The sequence below is a fragment of the Staurois parvus genome, unplaced genomic scaffold (assembly GCF_062004578.1).
Source record: "Staurois parvus isolate SC_StPar_1 unplaced genomic scaffold, SC_StPar_1.0 ptg000114l, whole genome shotgun sequence".
NCBI lineage: Eukaryota > Metazoa > Chordata > Amphibia > Anura > Ranidae > Staurois > Staurois parvus.
Genome location: NW_028317910.1, coordinates 6,800,029 through 6,815,746, shown reverse-complemented (window position 1 = coordinate 6,815,746; position 15,718 = coordinate 6,800,029). Strand labels below are relative to the sequence as shown.

General features: G+C 42.4%; 2 protein-coding genes across 5 annotated transcripts in view; one reads left to right on the top strand and one right to left on the bottom strand.

Annotated features, from left to right (window-relative positions):
* Positions 1-15,718, top strand: part of CACNA2D4 (calcium voltage-gated channel auxiliary subunit alpha2delta 4) — a 303,483-nt gene that overhangs the window by 171,578 nt on the left and 116,187 nt on the right. The window lies entirely within an intron of this gene.
* Positions 1-15,718, bottom strand: part of LRTM2 (leucine rich repeat transmembrane protein 2) — a 96,064-nt gene that overhangs the window by 27,345 nt on the left and 53,001 nt on the right. Inside the window, exon 2 of one of the 2 annotated variants that reach the window (XM_089671814.1) lies at positions 15,034-15,163. In XM_089671814.1, the coding sequence (XP_089527940.1) occupies positions 15,034-15,082 (49 nt within the window). In that variant the 5' untranslated portion in view covers positions 15,083-15,163. The remainder of the gene's footprint in view (positions 1-15,033; positions 15,164-15,718) is intronic. The other variant, XM_089671816.1, reaches the window with a different exon arrangement.

Below are 15,718 nucleotides of genomic sequence, written 5' to 3'. Positions count from 1 at the left end.
GCTAATTTCTCTGTCACTCTGCTCTCTCCTCCTAACAGCATTGTCCTTGTTATCCCACAAGCATTGCAGCACAAATTACTGGCCCCAGGTGCTTCTCATTCTCCCACCTGAGTTCTGTGGCACTGCCGGAGTCTGATACCTAGTTACATTCAGGTACTTACATGGCTTGCATTTAAAAAAAAAAGGATATATTATTGAATACAGAGCTGTATTCTGTTGTGTGTTTATATCCACCTGGGGACCAGATTTAGGCCTCTTTCACACGGGTGGTAAAAACAGGTGGTTGAGTTGCTTTTGTATTGCTCCCCTGACCTCCCACCTAAAAGAAATAACATCCATTCAGTGGGCTGGTAATTGCACCTGGAAAAAGCTCAGTTCATCATTGATCTGTCCTTGCTACAACCTATTAAAACCAAATTGAATCTGTGCTTCTGGGTAGATCTGCAGATCCTTGTCCTATGACTCTGTGCAGCTTTTTTTCTGGGAACTATAGAGAAATATGTTCAGTAAATTAGTAGGTCAGCCATGGAAGCCTCAAAACTTACAATCTTACTTTAACCCCTTCCTGCCCTGAGGTGGCAAGCCTTGGGTGATATTCAGAGATTAAACAAACCCTCCTACATAAGTTGTACCAGTTTATCTGCTGCCATTTCTTCTCTACAGCCTTCTAAAACGCACACATCAAAGGCTATTTCTGAGCTCCAGCAGGCAAGGTGCAGGGATCTGACGTCACATACTGCACACCAAAGAAAGGAGAGCTAATTGTAACTTGGGACCTGAGAGGAGGGAAAGATGCACCCCTTTGCACAGTTTCATAGGGAAACATTCACAGCAGAAGTTGCCAATCACCTGCTGAGCATTGGAGGGGGATGGGACCAACTGGTATCAGCAAAACCTTTCAGAAGAGTCATGCAGGTAGCAGAGGAATGGCAGAGGAGACAAATCACACTAGGTGATTTAGATTGAGGCAAATATAAACTATAAAAGGATATGCTTTGTTTATTTTACAGTTTATAATGACTTTAACTAGGTCTTATGGTGGGGGCTGGGAAGGTATACAGATTACATGACCAATGCGATTGGCTGTCACCGTAAGCGTGCACAGGAGGTGTGCGTGCACACAGCCTAATCGAAAGAAAGAACTCCCACTGACCGGTTCTGCAATAAGAGTGTGTGTGTGTGTATATATATATATATATATATATATATATATATATATATATATATATATATATATATATATATATATACACACACACACACTGCTTCAAAAAAAAAAAAATTAAAGGAACACTTTTTAATCAGAGTCTAATTGACTCCTGGGATATTGATCTGGTAAGTTAAGTAGCAGAGGAGGTTGTTAATCCATTTCAACAGCTTTGGTGTTAATGAAATTAAAAGGTGCATTAGTTGGGCAACAATCAGACGACCCCCAAAACAGGAATGGTTTTACATGTGGAGACCATTGACATTTCTTTCCCTACTCATCTTTTCTGAATGTTTTTTACTAGTTTTGTATTTAGCTAGGGTCAGTGTCACTACTGGTAGCATGAGGCGATACAGTGAAGGAAATAAGTATTTGATCCCTTGCTGATTTTGAATGTTTGCCCACTCACAAAGAAATGATCAGTCTAAAAATTGAATGATAGGTGTATTGTAACACTGAGAGACAGAATAGCAACAAAAAAATCAAAAGAAATGCATGTCTAACAAATGATGCACTGATTTGCATGTTCATGAGGGAAATAAGTATTTGATCCCCTATCATTCAGCAGAATTTCTGGCTACCAGGTGTCTTTCATACAGGTAACAAGCTGAGTTTAGAAGCAGTCTCTTAAAGGGAGTGCTGCTAATCTCATTTTGTTACCTGTATAAAAGACACCTGTCCACAGGAGCAATCAAACAATCAGATTCCAAACTCTCCACCATGGCAAAGACCAAAGAGCTGTCCAAGGATGTCACGGACAAGATTGTAGACCTACTCAAGGCTGGACTGGGCTACCAAACTATCGCCAAGCAGGTTGGTGAGAAGGTGACAACAGTTGGTGCAATCATTCGCAAATGGAAGAAACACAAAGCAACTGTCAGTCTCCCTAGGTCCGGTGCACCATGCAAGATCTCACCTCGTGAAGTGTCATTGAACATGAGAACAGTGAAGAATCATCTCAGAACTACACGTGAGGATCTTGTCAATGATCTCCAGGCAGCTGGGACCACAGTCACCAAGAAAACAATTGGTAACACACTACACCGACAACGATTGAAATACTGCAGTGCCCGCAGGGTCCCTCTGCTCAAGAAAGCACATGTCCAGGCCCCTCTGAAGTTTGCCACTGAACATCTGAATGATGCAGAGGAGGACTGGTTGAAAGTGTTGTGGTCAGATGAGACTAAAACCAAGCTCTTTGGCATCAACTCAACTCGCTGTGTTTGGAAGAGGAGAAATGCTCCCTATGACCCCAAGAACACCATCCCAACTGTCAAACATGGTGGTGGAAACATTCTGCTTTGGGGGTGTTTTTCTGCTAAGGGGACAGGACAACTGCACTGCATCAAAGGTACGATGGACGGGGCAATGTATCGTCAAATCTTGGGTGAGAACCGTCTTCCCTCAGCCAGGGCATTGAAAATGGGTCGTGGATGGGTGTTCCAGCATGACATTGACCCAAAACACACGGCCAAGACAACAAAGGAGTGGCTCAAGAAGAAGCACATTAAGGTCCTGAAGTGGCCTAGCCAGTCTCCAGACCTTAATCCGATTGAAAATCTGTGGAGGGAGCTGAGTTCGAGTTGCCAAACGTCAGCAGATCCTCTCCAAGTCATTAAGGTTTGGTGGCTAAGAGGAGGGGCCAAAATCCCTCCCTAGATGTAAGCAAACCTGGTGGCCAACTACAGGAAACGTCTGACCTCTGTGATTGCCAACAAGAGATTTGCCACCAAGTACTAAGTCATGTTTTGTGAAGGGGATCAAATACTTATTTCCCTCATGAACATGCAAATTAGTGCATAATTTGTTAGACATGCATTTCTGCTGCATTTTCTGTTGCTATTCTGTCTCTCAGTGCTACAATACACCTACCATTCGATTTTTTTGACTGATCATTTCTTTGTGAGTGGGCAAACATTCAAAATCAGCAAGGGATCAAATACTTATTTCCTTCACTGTACCTGGAAACTACAGAGGTTGCACAGGCAGTCCAACTTCTCCAGGATGGCACAACAATGCGTGACATTGCCAGGTTTGCTGTGTCTCCCAGCAGTCTCAAGAGCATAGAGGAGATTCCAGGAGACAGGCAGTTACTCTAGGAGAGCTGGACAGTGCCGTAGAAAGTTCTTAACCCATCAGCAGTCCGATATCTGCTCCTTTGTGAAAGGATGAACAGGATGAGCACTGCTAGAGCCCTACAGAATATCCTCCAGCAGGCCACTGGTGTGAATGTCTTTGACCAAACAATCAGAAACAGACTTCATGAGAGTGGCCTCTGGTGGGCCCTGTGCTCACTGTGCATCACCATAGAGCTCGATTGGCATTTGCCATTGAACACCAGAATTGGCAGGTCCACCAGTTGCGCCCTCTGCTTTTCACAGATGAGAGCAAGTTTACCCTGAGCACATGTGACAGAAGTGAAAGGGTCTGGTGAGACCGTTTTGGTGGTGGGTCAGAGATGGTCTGGGGAGGCATATCCACTGAGGGATGCACAGACCTCTACAGACTAGACAATGGCACCCTGACTGCCATTATTATTATTATACAGTATTTATAAAGCGCCAATAGTTCGCTCAGCGCTGTACATTACAAAGGGGGACAGAACATGTGACAGAACAATACCAATACAATGCAAAACATGAGGGGAACGAGGGCCCTGCTCTTTCGAGCTTACAATCTAGGAGGCCATTAGGTATTGGAATGAAATCCTTGGGCCCATTGTCAAAACCTACTCTGATGTAGTGGGTGCTGGGTTCCTCCTGGTGTGCAACAATGCCCGCCCTCATGTGATGAGAGTATGCAGGCAGTTCCTGGAGGATGAAGGAATTGATACCATTGAATGGACTCCACACTCGCCTGACCTTAATCCAGTAGAAAACCTCTGGGATATCATGTTCCGGTCCATCCAACACCACCAGGTTCCACCTCAGACTGTCCAGGAGCTCATTGATGCCCTGGTCCAAATCTGGAAGGAAATCCCCCAGGACACCATCTTTCATCTCATTAGGAGCATGCCCCGACATTGTCAGGTATGCATACAAGCACGTGGGGGCCATACAAACTACTGAGTACCATTCTGAGTTGCTGCAATTAAATTTTAGCACAATGGACTAGCCTGCTGCCTAATTTTTTCACTTTGACTTTCGGGATATCTTTGAATTCAGTCCTCTGTAAGTTGAGAATTTTCATTTCCATCAAATGTTTGGGCATCCTTACATTCCTAACACATTACCCAGTCCATATCAGTATAGATATCCAGCATGAGATTTTTCCCCATTGAGATCTGATGTGTTTTCAAAGTGTTCCTTTAATTTTTTTGAGGTGTGTGCATGTGTATGTGTTTGAGCTTTGGGGTGCACAGCCTAATGCTGTCACAGTCATCATAACTAGAGATGGGGAGCCGTCCCAGACAGCTCAGGTACTGTGCTGGGAGTGTTCAGTGAGCACGCACTCAGCACAGAAAGCTCTGCCACCCTTCTTGCCGCTGCATATATGGGTTACATGGTCAGGAAGAGGTTAGTAGTATAACCTCTTGGCGTTGGCCGCACGCAAATGTGCGGCCTCCCGGTATCTGGGCCTTGACGCCGAGTGGCCGCACATTTACGTGCAATTAAGAAAAACATATTTGCTGAGAGCTTGCGCCCAGCACACATGTCCGGTACTCACGGAAAGGTCCGATCTCCTCTTTCGATCAAGACCTTTGCTGATCATGTGATGGCGAATCATGGCAGTAACATGACCCTAAAACCCCACCCCTCCTCCCAGCTTCTGAAACTCTTAAAGGACTGGGAGGCGCCAGCGCGAAGGGGTTAACTTCTGAAAGGGATGCTTTGTTGCAGCTGTTTGTGATCTGTTTCTATAGTGATTACAAAAGTACAGTGCAGAAATTATAATGTATGGCTTCAGGCCTGTTTAACATTAAACCAACAGGTCTATAGGGAAGAAACCATCCTTGTTCTCAGTCCTGGTCTGCAGTCACATTGCCCTCTACATTGTTCAGTGTAGACTGCAGACAGACTGGGGTAGACTTACTATAACTGCAGATAGCAAAATCTGGTGCAGCTGTGAATGGTAGCCAATCAACTTCTAAGGCTGGCCATACATTATACATTTATCTTCCAATTTTCTGCCCAATTTCCTTTAGTTTTACCTTCAACTGTGTAGTGCAAGGGCTTACCTAATTAGATACAACTGAAAGTGTTGTTTAGGTTTGTCCTCCTATTATATGGTTTTTGGTAAATCTAAACCAAAAATCTCCAGATAATTGTATAATGTATGGCCAGCCTAACTTCTAGTTCAGTTAAGCTCTGACAAAAAAAACTGGAAGCTGCTTGGTTTCTGTACACAGCTGTACCAGATTTTGCACTCTCAAATTTTAGTAAATAATCCCCACTGGGTTTAGATCCAGAGATTTGGAAGAATAATGCAGCAAATACAGGTTGATAAAAAATCCTAATTTTTAATTTCTTTTGCATCAGCACACAGCCAGGCAACTAGCCCGGTCAGCAAAGGAATCCCCCCATTTTATACTCATGACAATTCTCTGTTAAAAGAGCTAATATGTTTTAAAAGTACAACAGTTCCTTAAGGGCTAAACCACAAAGGCCATTTTAATCTCAACTGATGTTAATCAATCTGAGTTGATTTCAAGGAGTTAAACCTCTCAGTTGCCTGAGATTGGAATCGCCCAGGCAGCATACCCCAGCATAGCCCTGAGGCCACAGGTTGCGCAACTCTTATACACAGAGGCTTCCACATTCTTGGCTGTGAATTTTCTATTTAGCTTCAAAGTGTCTGCAGCGAGATGTATGAATCTTTCATTAGATAAACGATTGGCTGTTTCTCTTTGCGCTTTGTCTTCCCTCTGGGTCGTTGATAAATGGATCTGACTTGAGAGAGACAGATACAGAGAGGAAACCAATTCCAATAACCGCTAACAGCATTGTATCCATCACAAAGCAAATTTTTCTGTCCTGATCAGTTCCTGTTCATAGTGTGTCTTGGTTCTATGGACTGTAGAGGCAACAAATGTGTAAGCCTGGCCAATACTGCGTGCTGTCGGTTCAGTAAGAACAAATAGGAATACAATACCATGTGTCTCATGCTATTATGTCCTAATATAGATAAATACTACATCTTTATGTTGTACTTCAGATTGTAACTACAGGTGCAGAGGTCTCTACAACTTCTATGAGACCCAAGGCCAGGGAGGTGGGGTGTCCATGTATAGAGCTGTGTGGACTATGAAGTAATTCATTCATATTCCTTAGCTGCAATTTGCCGATGTTCAATTTTAGGGGCCACCAGAGTCCTGTAGACGTGCACCCACCCAGCTCAGACCATCTTCATGTATGTAGGAGAGGCTTAAAACCTCTATCAGGTTATTTGTTGTCTGTGTCCAACTGGGGTAATATCCCTTAATTTCCCATTTAGAGGATGCTAAGGGATATAAGAAGATATGTACCTAAAGCGGGGATGGGGGAATTCCCATCTGAGACAGTTATCACCAGGACATTTGTCCCCATTAAATGATTTCCCCTCCCCTATTGTTTTCCTGACAAAAATTTTGGATATCCCCTCCTTTAACAATTTCCCTTTGGGATTAATAATGTATTCTGAATCTGAACCCATGGGACAAACAGGTGAATCTATATATCAAGCCCTTTCAAAATACTGTCCTTAATAGGCCTTAAGGACAGGAGTTAACGCTCCTCAAACACCTATGCAAATGATACTATGGGCAGCCCACAGTGCTGTTCACATTATCAAAACAGGTTAGTAGCATTTCTTCATTGAAGCCTCATGTCTAGTCAGGAGGAGTTTGAAGCCTTTCATCGCCTCCCTTTAAAGTCTATGGTGATGTTTGGCAAACGCACTGGCAGGCGCTTGCAGGGCATCTACGGCTCGGTTGCTGCACATTAATTACATTAACGTTAAACATTACAGTTTATTACAGTTTATATGTGGTGGAGTTTTAACACTTGTAAAACACTTACAAAACACTTCAAAACTGCACATAGGGCATTTGGGGAGCCTTTGTAAAAAGCCAGTCTAATGCCCATACTAAAGCTCATTAACGCCTGTCTAACACCTATACTAAAGCTGTAGGAGCATTTGGTAAAAGTTAGAAATTTTGTGTGAACAAGCCCTTAAAGAAAAGTATGGGTTCTTAAAAAAAACAGTACCTAGGTGGCTGCAGCATTGATCCAATGTTGCATCTGTGCCAGTTGCTTCTAAACCTGAGAATTGAGCGATCAAAGACCTCTGATCGCTCAGTTCTCAGTCTTCAGTGAGTAGAGAGCCAGTGACTGTCAGTCATCGCTCTCTACTCTGCCCCTCCAGCGCTCACTGGAGTGCTGGGCTGTAGAGCAGAGGAAGTGGCTGGCTCAGGCTCTCAGCAGCCAGCTGCTGATTCAGGCATTTGAGTGGATCCCAACTGTAAAGTCGGAATCAATCGAGAGCCTGGACCAGCTGAGTGACGTGAGCTGAAAACCGGTCACAGGAGTGCAGAACAAACTGCATTCCTACGATCCATAGAAGTAGGGAAAAAAGCTTAGGGACACATTCAGGTGGCGAAAGCTGCCATATAAGCCCCCTTTTTTCTTTCTTTTTTCTGCCCCATGTCCTTAAATACAGAGGACCCTGCTGTAGACCTGAGACATTGTTATTAACGTGATAAACCCAGACACAACCTAGCTTCTGAACTTCGCATCTGGTGATGGCACACAATAATACCCCTTTGTTAAAATATCATTTTATTGCTGCTCAACTTTTGTTTTGTAACTTTCTCCTTAAGTGCCAGTGGAGTCTCTTTGAATAACTAAAACTGATTATTAACAGTGGACTTGCTGAGCAAGACAACACTGGGATTACCAAATCACAGTAAAAGATTCTACTTTTGGCCGGTATTTACACTGTATCATCACAAGATATATCCTCTGTATTCATGCAGTCCATATGTACTTTTTATGGATACCTTGACACCTGTTTGCTATATTTTACTGATTAAAACAAAAAAAATTATAATTTAAAAAAAGGGGAATATCCCCAGTGGGGACAAAGACAAAATGAAAAACTGAAAGAGACACTAAACCTTTCCCACTCTAGCCAAAAAAAAGTTTTACCTTTTTATACACTTTAAAGGGGTGTAAATGGAAGTATATTATAACTAGTTGGATTCCCGATCAACATTTTACAGTGGGGCCATGTGAAATCAGAGTATGGCCCAGGCTGTACTATATCTTATTATACAGTTAGATTATCCTAAGATCTCCTAAAACAATGTGCAAGTTATTAAATTATATGACAGAAGCTATTAAAATTTCAGCACTATTGTAAAATTTTAAGTATTTGACAAATCTGTAGTATTTCCAATCTACCACTTCTGTGTCTAATTTTTATGGTAAATATACTGCTTCTGAGTTCTAGTTCACCACCACGAATAGGCCAACAGTTACCGCCTTTATGACAGACTTTGTGCCCTAAAAGGTCTGTTCCCCAATATCGATTGGCTGCATACACTGGGGAAGGAATATCATCAATTCTTCGTAAATAAAGAGATTCCCACTTCTTTGGATTGTTCCTAATTGCTCCCCAATGAGGCACTCAAAGCAGTATTTATTAAAAAAATATTTGCTGACCTAAATAGCATTATCAATATATTGTTCTCTAAACACCTGTGTACATAAGACATAATGCCACTAATTACTTTAGCCAACGCATCACATCATTAGGACTTCATCAGAGGATCATAAGGGGTTATCAGGTAGAATATTCTGAAAGTACTGCTCTTTCTTTGTTAAAATTGTTTATAAACAGCATATCACTGCTGATTTCTGTGTGCCAGGGAGGTATTAGGGGAATTATTGTGATTTTCCAATTTGTTATGATTTAATTATACTCTGCTATATATTCTGTTTAATTCTTTAACCAAGATAAATGAGAGGGCATCCTTTACCAGTTGCACTGAATGTTTGATGCTATGGCAAAAAGGCTGTAGGCCTTTCAGTTACCCTGGGTTCACACATATGCATGCTGAAATGACACTGCGATTTACGCATGCCTTTCTGTGTGCTTAGCATTGCGGTTTTAGTTCAATTTCACCAGAGGTGCGATTTTGGCTACTGCATTTACATTGACTTCAATGCAAAATCACCTTCCATTGACATCGATGCAAATTCTGCTGTTGACTACAATGCAAAAACTCCTTCCATTGATTTCAATGCAAAAATGCCTGTCAGTCGCAGTCCTATGTGAACACTGACCTTCGCATGCCACTATACTTTATCACTTGCGAGTCTGCAATAAACCGCTCCAAACTGCTGAAGTGGCCCCCGCATTCACTGCCTGTACGCGCTCCCTGGGAGTGCGCGGCACCGATCGCTGTACACGACCTCTGTGTGAGGTCCCAATTCATGTGATCACTGATTGGCCAATCAGTGATCACATAAATAGTAGTAAGCAAGATGTCACTTCCTGACATCATTGCTTACTACTTGTGAAATCTGTGAATGATCACAGAGATCACATGGTACAAGGCTATTCACAACAGCCTTGTGCCATGTGACAAGCTGTGACCAATTACAGCTCTCACAGTATTTCTCAATGGCTGCAAGAATGCAGCCAGAGAGAAGGAGAAATGATTGCTTTTACAGCCTTTGTGGGTGTAAAAGAAATCAGTGTAAAAAAAAGGAAAAAAAATCTTTATCACCCCCCCACTAGTAGTACAGTGTCACTATGGTGAAAAAACATAAATAATAATACAAAAAAAAACAAAAATGTAAAAAACATTTTTGAAAAATTATAATTTTTGGTTATAAACTAATTTGGGTTATTTTTTTACTAAAAAGATAGCTGAATACATTTTGGCCAAGATTTGTGAAGAAAGATTATTTATTTGCAAAATTTTATAAGAAAACCTTTTTTTTTTCAAAATGTTTGGACTTTTTCATTTATATAGCAAAAAAAATTAAAATCCCAGTGGTGAATAAATACCACCAAAATAAAGTTTTATCTGTCTGAAAAAAATGGAAAACAAATTCATATGGGTACAGTGTTGCATGACCGCGCAATTGTCATTCAACGTGTGATAGCACTGAAAGCTGAAAATTGGCCTGGACAGGAAGGGGATAAAATTGTCCGGACTTGAAGTGGTTAAAATGTCTCAATTTCAGTAAACGCTACAACTGTGCAGAAAAACACAGCAAATGTCTTCTAATAAATATTCTGTGATTCATGTTATTCCCCCCCCCCCCCATAATTTTCTTCTTCCTTTGCACCAAGCTGATGCACATTAGACATTTCTGGAGAACATAGGAACTTGTGATTTATCGAGCTATTTGTGTTCATTTGTAGTTATTTAGGAGCCTCGGGTGACGTCACATTAACAGCCAGGGGTTATTTCCTGAATATGTACTGCTTCTAATATGGACCTGTTTTCAAATGTTAATTTAAAGCAATATTAACAGCTCGGGTGAATCAATAAAGATTAACAGGGGAGCTTGGATACCTTTCCTGGAGAACATGCTGCTCCAGGCTCCCTGTGGTCCCATGGCCAAAAGTCTAGCCCTTTGGCCACATGCTTTCTGCAAGCAAGGAAAACAATCCAAACTGAACTTGAATTCTCCATCTTGGCTGGTAACAACATTTTTTGGTCATCGATCAGCACTCAAAAAGGTCGTATACCTACGTTTTCTTGGAGAAAATCAAATTATTTCAGCTCTTCCATTACTCTTTATTTTACCCTTCCAGGAAGATTGGTAATAATAAAGTATTTTTCACTTCACGTTTAATCGTCAACCTAATTCATCTGGAAAAGTGATTTGTTTTTTCTTGGTTTTCAAGGACATTTGGCAATTTGCCAGATAAATTTACATTCTAATTAAAGGCGGAAACATATTTCAGTAAAATTCTTGCTGCAAATATTTAGTTTGATCATTGAACTTTATTTCACAGATTCACCCACCTATACTTTGTTTTCTGCTGGTAGTTACCTTACAAATGGGAGTATCTGAAGTGACATTGCTGGACAAAAAGTGTTTTTAATGCCTTGTTGCACCAGAATAACAAGTTCTCACATATTTGTCTGTGCACAACACATTTTTCTTTTAAATTGAGTATTTATGTTGTTGTCTGTTAGATGTTTTCATGCTTAACTGGTTACTAATAAGGTACAAAATAATAAAATCCATTATTGGGAAAGATGAAAGTAACACTAGAGAAGATTAATCTGTTTCTCAGCTGTAATTAACTGGTGGAGAGGGAATAAGCAGACATACTGGTACTTAAATAATGAGGATGCCTCAATCTCTGTAATAGCACAATGCCCCATGCCATATGTTTTCAGGTAAAGCACAAATTAGCTTTCAACTTAAATCAGCTAAATACATTCCAGGTTCATCAAAACAAAAGGTGTTCAGTGTCTTTGGAAAGCAGCCACAGCCTGTTAGAGAAGTCTGTCCCCTGCCAGCATGCTGCAGACAAGGAAACTTCTTCTCTGGGTGGAGGCAGTGGGCTCTCTGCAAAGGTCTTCTACACCCCCTGCTGAGTCAGAGCTAGACATTTCCAATCAGCAGAGAAATAGGTTTTGCTAATTGGAGAGCTATACAGGTCTGACTAATTTGGAGCATGTCGGGGAGACCACTGGCTATTTATGTATTATTTATTTCAGGTATATAGCACCGTCAATTTACGCAGCGCTTTACATATATATTGTACATTCACATCAGTCCCTAACCCTCAAGGGGCGTACAACTTAAGGTCCCAAACTTACATTCATACATACACATACTAGGGCCAATTTAGACAGGATCCAGTTAACCTACCAGCATGTCTTTGGAGTGTGGGAGGAAACTGGAGGAAACCCACGCAGGCACAGGGAGAACATGCAAACTCCAGGCAGGTGGTGCCGTGCTTACTAGTTTTACACAGATGGTAAGGGTCCTTCTCTGCAGCATGCTGGCAGGGGACAGGCTTTTCAACTCAAGATGTGGCTGCTTTCTAAACAAAACAAACTAATGCAGGCAATAGATGGGTCGACAATGGGCCGACAATTCGTCCGAAAGAATAATCGGCCGATTTTCGGATCGTTAGTGGGTGAATTTGTTGGCCGTTTTTCATGATTTTGACACATTTTTTTAATCGGTTATGTGGGGAAAAAAACGGCCGATTTTGTCGATCAGCCGATTTTCACGCAATGATGGGCAGATCGGCCGATCATTTTACCGATTAACAAAAATGCGCATAAGCCGTGACCTGCAAGAAGAAGGAAAAGAAGAAAGAAGATTAAGACAAAGAAGAACATCTGTATCTATTTGTATCCACTGCGGATACAGTTGTTTCTATACGGATACAAATAGATACAATGTTGCAACCGCACTGCTTTTAAAAGTCAAAAATAATAGCGGAGTGTCCCTGCAGAGAACTCCGCTATCATATTTGACATTTAAAAGTATTGCGGTTGCAACATTGTATCTATTTGTATCCGAATAGAAACATCTGTATCCAAAATGGATACAAATAGATACAATGTTGCAACTTTGCTATACTTTTAAATGTCAAATATAATAGCGGAGCTCTCTACAGGGACACCGCTATTATATTTGCCGGCCATAGACGGGACAAAAATCAGCTGATTTTTTTTATTTATTTATTTTTTTTTTTTTAAATGGCTGGTTTTCATCCCATCTATGGCCTGCATAAGGCTTTAACATACCTTTTTGTTTTTATGCACCTGGAATGTATTTAGCTGATTTAAACTGAAAGTTCATTTGGACTTGAAAGTCAATCTTTCTTCAAAGAAACATTCAGCTGTCATTGTTACTCTCCTTCTGTAAATGCTACATAGTATCTCCTGACACAGTACAGAGGTGGGCAGTTTCCAGGCGGCAGACAACAAATACAGCAGGATTCTTGGTGTGTAAATCCGCTTAGGTCCTCTTGTAGCCTCACTTGACTCAGATATGACACAGCAATGGTTTGGGCAATTTTGCTTTTTTTTTTAAAACAGCCCACTTTCAGAATAGAATTGCCCATTAATGGAACATAAACTTACAGAATTCAGTAGGGCTGGTAGGAACCTCCTATAATGGGAGAGCAGGTTTACAAACCTGTTGAGATAGTGGGAGCCCCTCATAGTGGGCACAACAGTTGTGCAGACCTGAGAACGCAGTACAAGGATGGTGGGAGCCCCTCATAATGGGCACAGCAGGTCTGCAGACTTGACACTCCGTGCAGGGGTGGTGGGATACCCTCATAATGGGCACAGCAGGTATGCAGACCTGACATTCAGTGCAGGGATAGTCGGAGACCCTCATAATGGGCACAGCAGGTATGCAGACCTGACACTCAGTGCAGGGATGGTGGGAGCCCCTCATAATGGGCACAGCAGGTCTGCAGACTTGACACTCAGTGCAGGGGTGCTGGGAGCCCCTCATAATGGGCACAGCAGGTCTGCAGACTTGACACTCAGTGCAGGGGTGGTGGGATACCCTCATAATAGGCACAGCAGGTCTGCAGACTTGACACTCAGTGCAGGGGTGGTGGGATACCCTCATAATAGGCACAGCAGGTCTGCAGACTTTACACTCAGTGCAGGGGTGGTGGGATACCCTCATAATGGGCACAGCAGGTATGCAGAACTGATATTCAGTGCAGGGATGGTGGGAGACCCTCATAATGCATACAGCAGGTCTGCAGACTTTACACTCAGTGCAGGGATGGTGGGAGCCCCTCATAATGCATACAGCAGGTCTGCAGACTTTACACTAAGTGCAGGGGTGGTGGGATACCCTAACCTCATAATGGGCACAGCAGGTCTGCAGACTTTACACTCAGTGCAGGGATGGTGGGAGCCCCTCATAATGCATACAGCAGGTCTGCAGACTTTACACTCATTGCAGGGGTGGTGGGATACCCTAACCTCATAATGGGCACAGCAGGTCTGCAGACTTTACACTCAGTGCAGGGGTGGTGGGATACCCTCATAATGGGCACAGTTGGTCTGCAGACTTGAAACTCAGTGCAGGGGTGGTGGGAGACCCTCATAAGGCATACAGCAGGTATGCAGACCTGACACTCAGTGCAGGGATGGTGGGAGCCCCTCATAATGGGTACAATAGGTGTGCAGACCTGACACTCAGTGCAGGGATGGTGGGAGCCCCTCATAATGGGTACAATAGGTGTGCAGACCTGGGAACTTAGTGCAGGGATGGTGGGAGCCTCTTATAATGGCCTCAGGAGGTGTGCAGACCTGAGAACTCAGTACAGGGAAGGTGGGAGCCCCTCATAATGGGTACAATAGTGTGCAGACCTGGGAACTTGGTGCAAGGACAGTGGGAACCCACTGTGGCAGTTGTACAAACCAAGAAATTCAGCACAGGTATGCCACCAATAGAATCCCTGATAGGTAATGTGTTTGATAACTCTCCAGCATCTACCAAACACTGAGCTATCATTGGTGGAATGCTTCTCTCTGTTTGTGATCATTACAATGTGTATTGTACCCAGACGAGAGGCACCTATTCAGCATGAAAATCTGCAGAAAGTACCAACAACTGCTGATGAGTCAATCACAGTTAAAAACATTTATTTTAAAGATTTTAAATAATTTTAAAATTAATTTAAAGAACTTTCTGAGGATTGTGCGAGCATTTGTTAGATGCTATAGGAAACAATTGGAACTATGCAGAAATATTTCGGAGTATCATAAAAATTGATGAACCTGTTTTGCTCCTGATTCCATCATGCCTAGTCGGAGCTAAGACAAACTGTGGGAGTGACAAGCAACAATGTAACGACTGTGAGATTGCAGATATTCTTTTACTTACGGGATCCCTGCGCCCATCCAGAGGAGAAGCGCCGGCTTGGCTCCAGCATCCTGCTGTCACGCACTCTGATCGCTGGGGGTCTCCACTTTACATTGGTTAGTCTGTGGTGGATACTGCTGGCTGGAGTCTGCTGGGATATAAGATGTATACAGTCAGTGTATAGGGACACAGCACAAGGAACTGTCAGTGTGTACTCAACCCAACCCGTCCTGCCTGCTCCACCCTCTGCACGCCATTTATTGTATCTGACTTAATCAGTGTCGCGTTTCTGGTTCTTTGTACTTGGATTGCACTCTGCGTGTACATTACATGCAATGTTTCCGATGCTGCACTTTGTTCTATGTCTGCTTTACTGGATCAGGTTACGGGGGCCAACTTATTGACAGTTGTGCTTTTTTTATGTACAATATTTATTTGACTTTAGAGAATACCTAAACCCAAAAACAGAAATATACATTGCAGCTTACCAGTGTATGTGGTGGCTACTTTAGTTTTTTTTTCAGGCTAAGTACAGAAAAATAGAAATTGATCCTGCCAGAAATCAAATGTCCTAACTTCCTGTGCACCAAACTTAAATCTTAAAAAAAGTCAGCTTTCACAGCTATGTTCTGTCATCTACAAACACCTCCGCTCTATGTATTGGAGATGTGGGGGTGTTTGTAGTTCACATAGGGAGAGCAGCCTA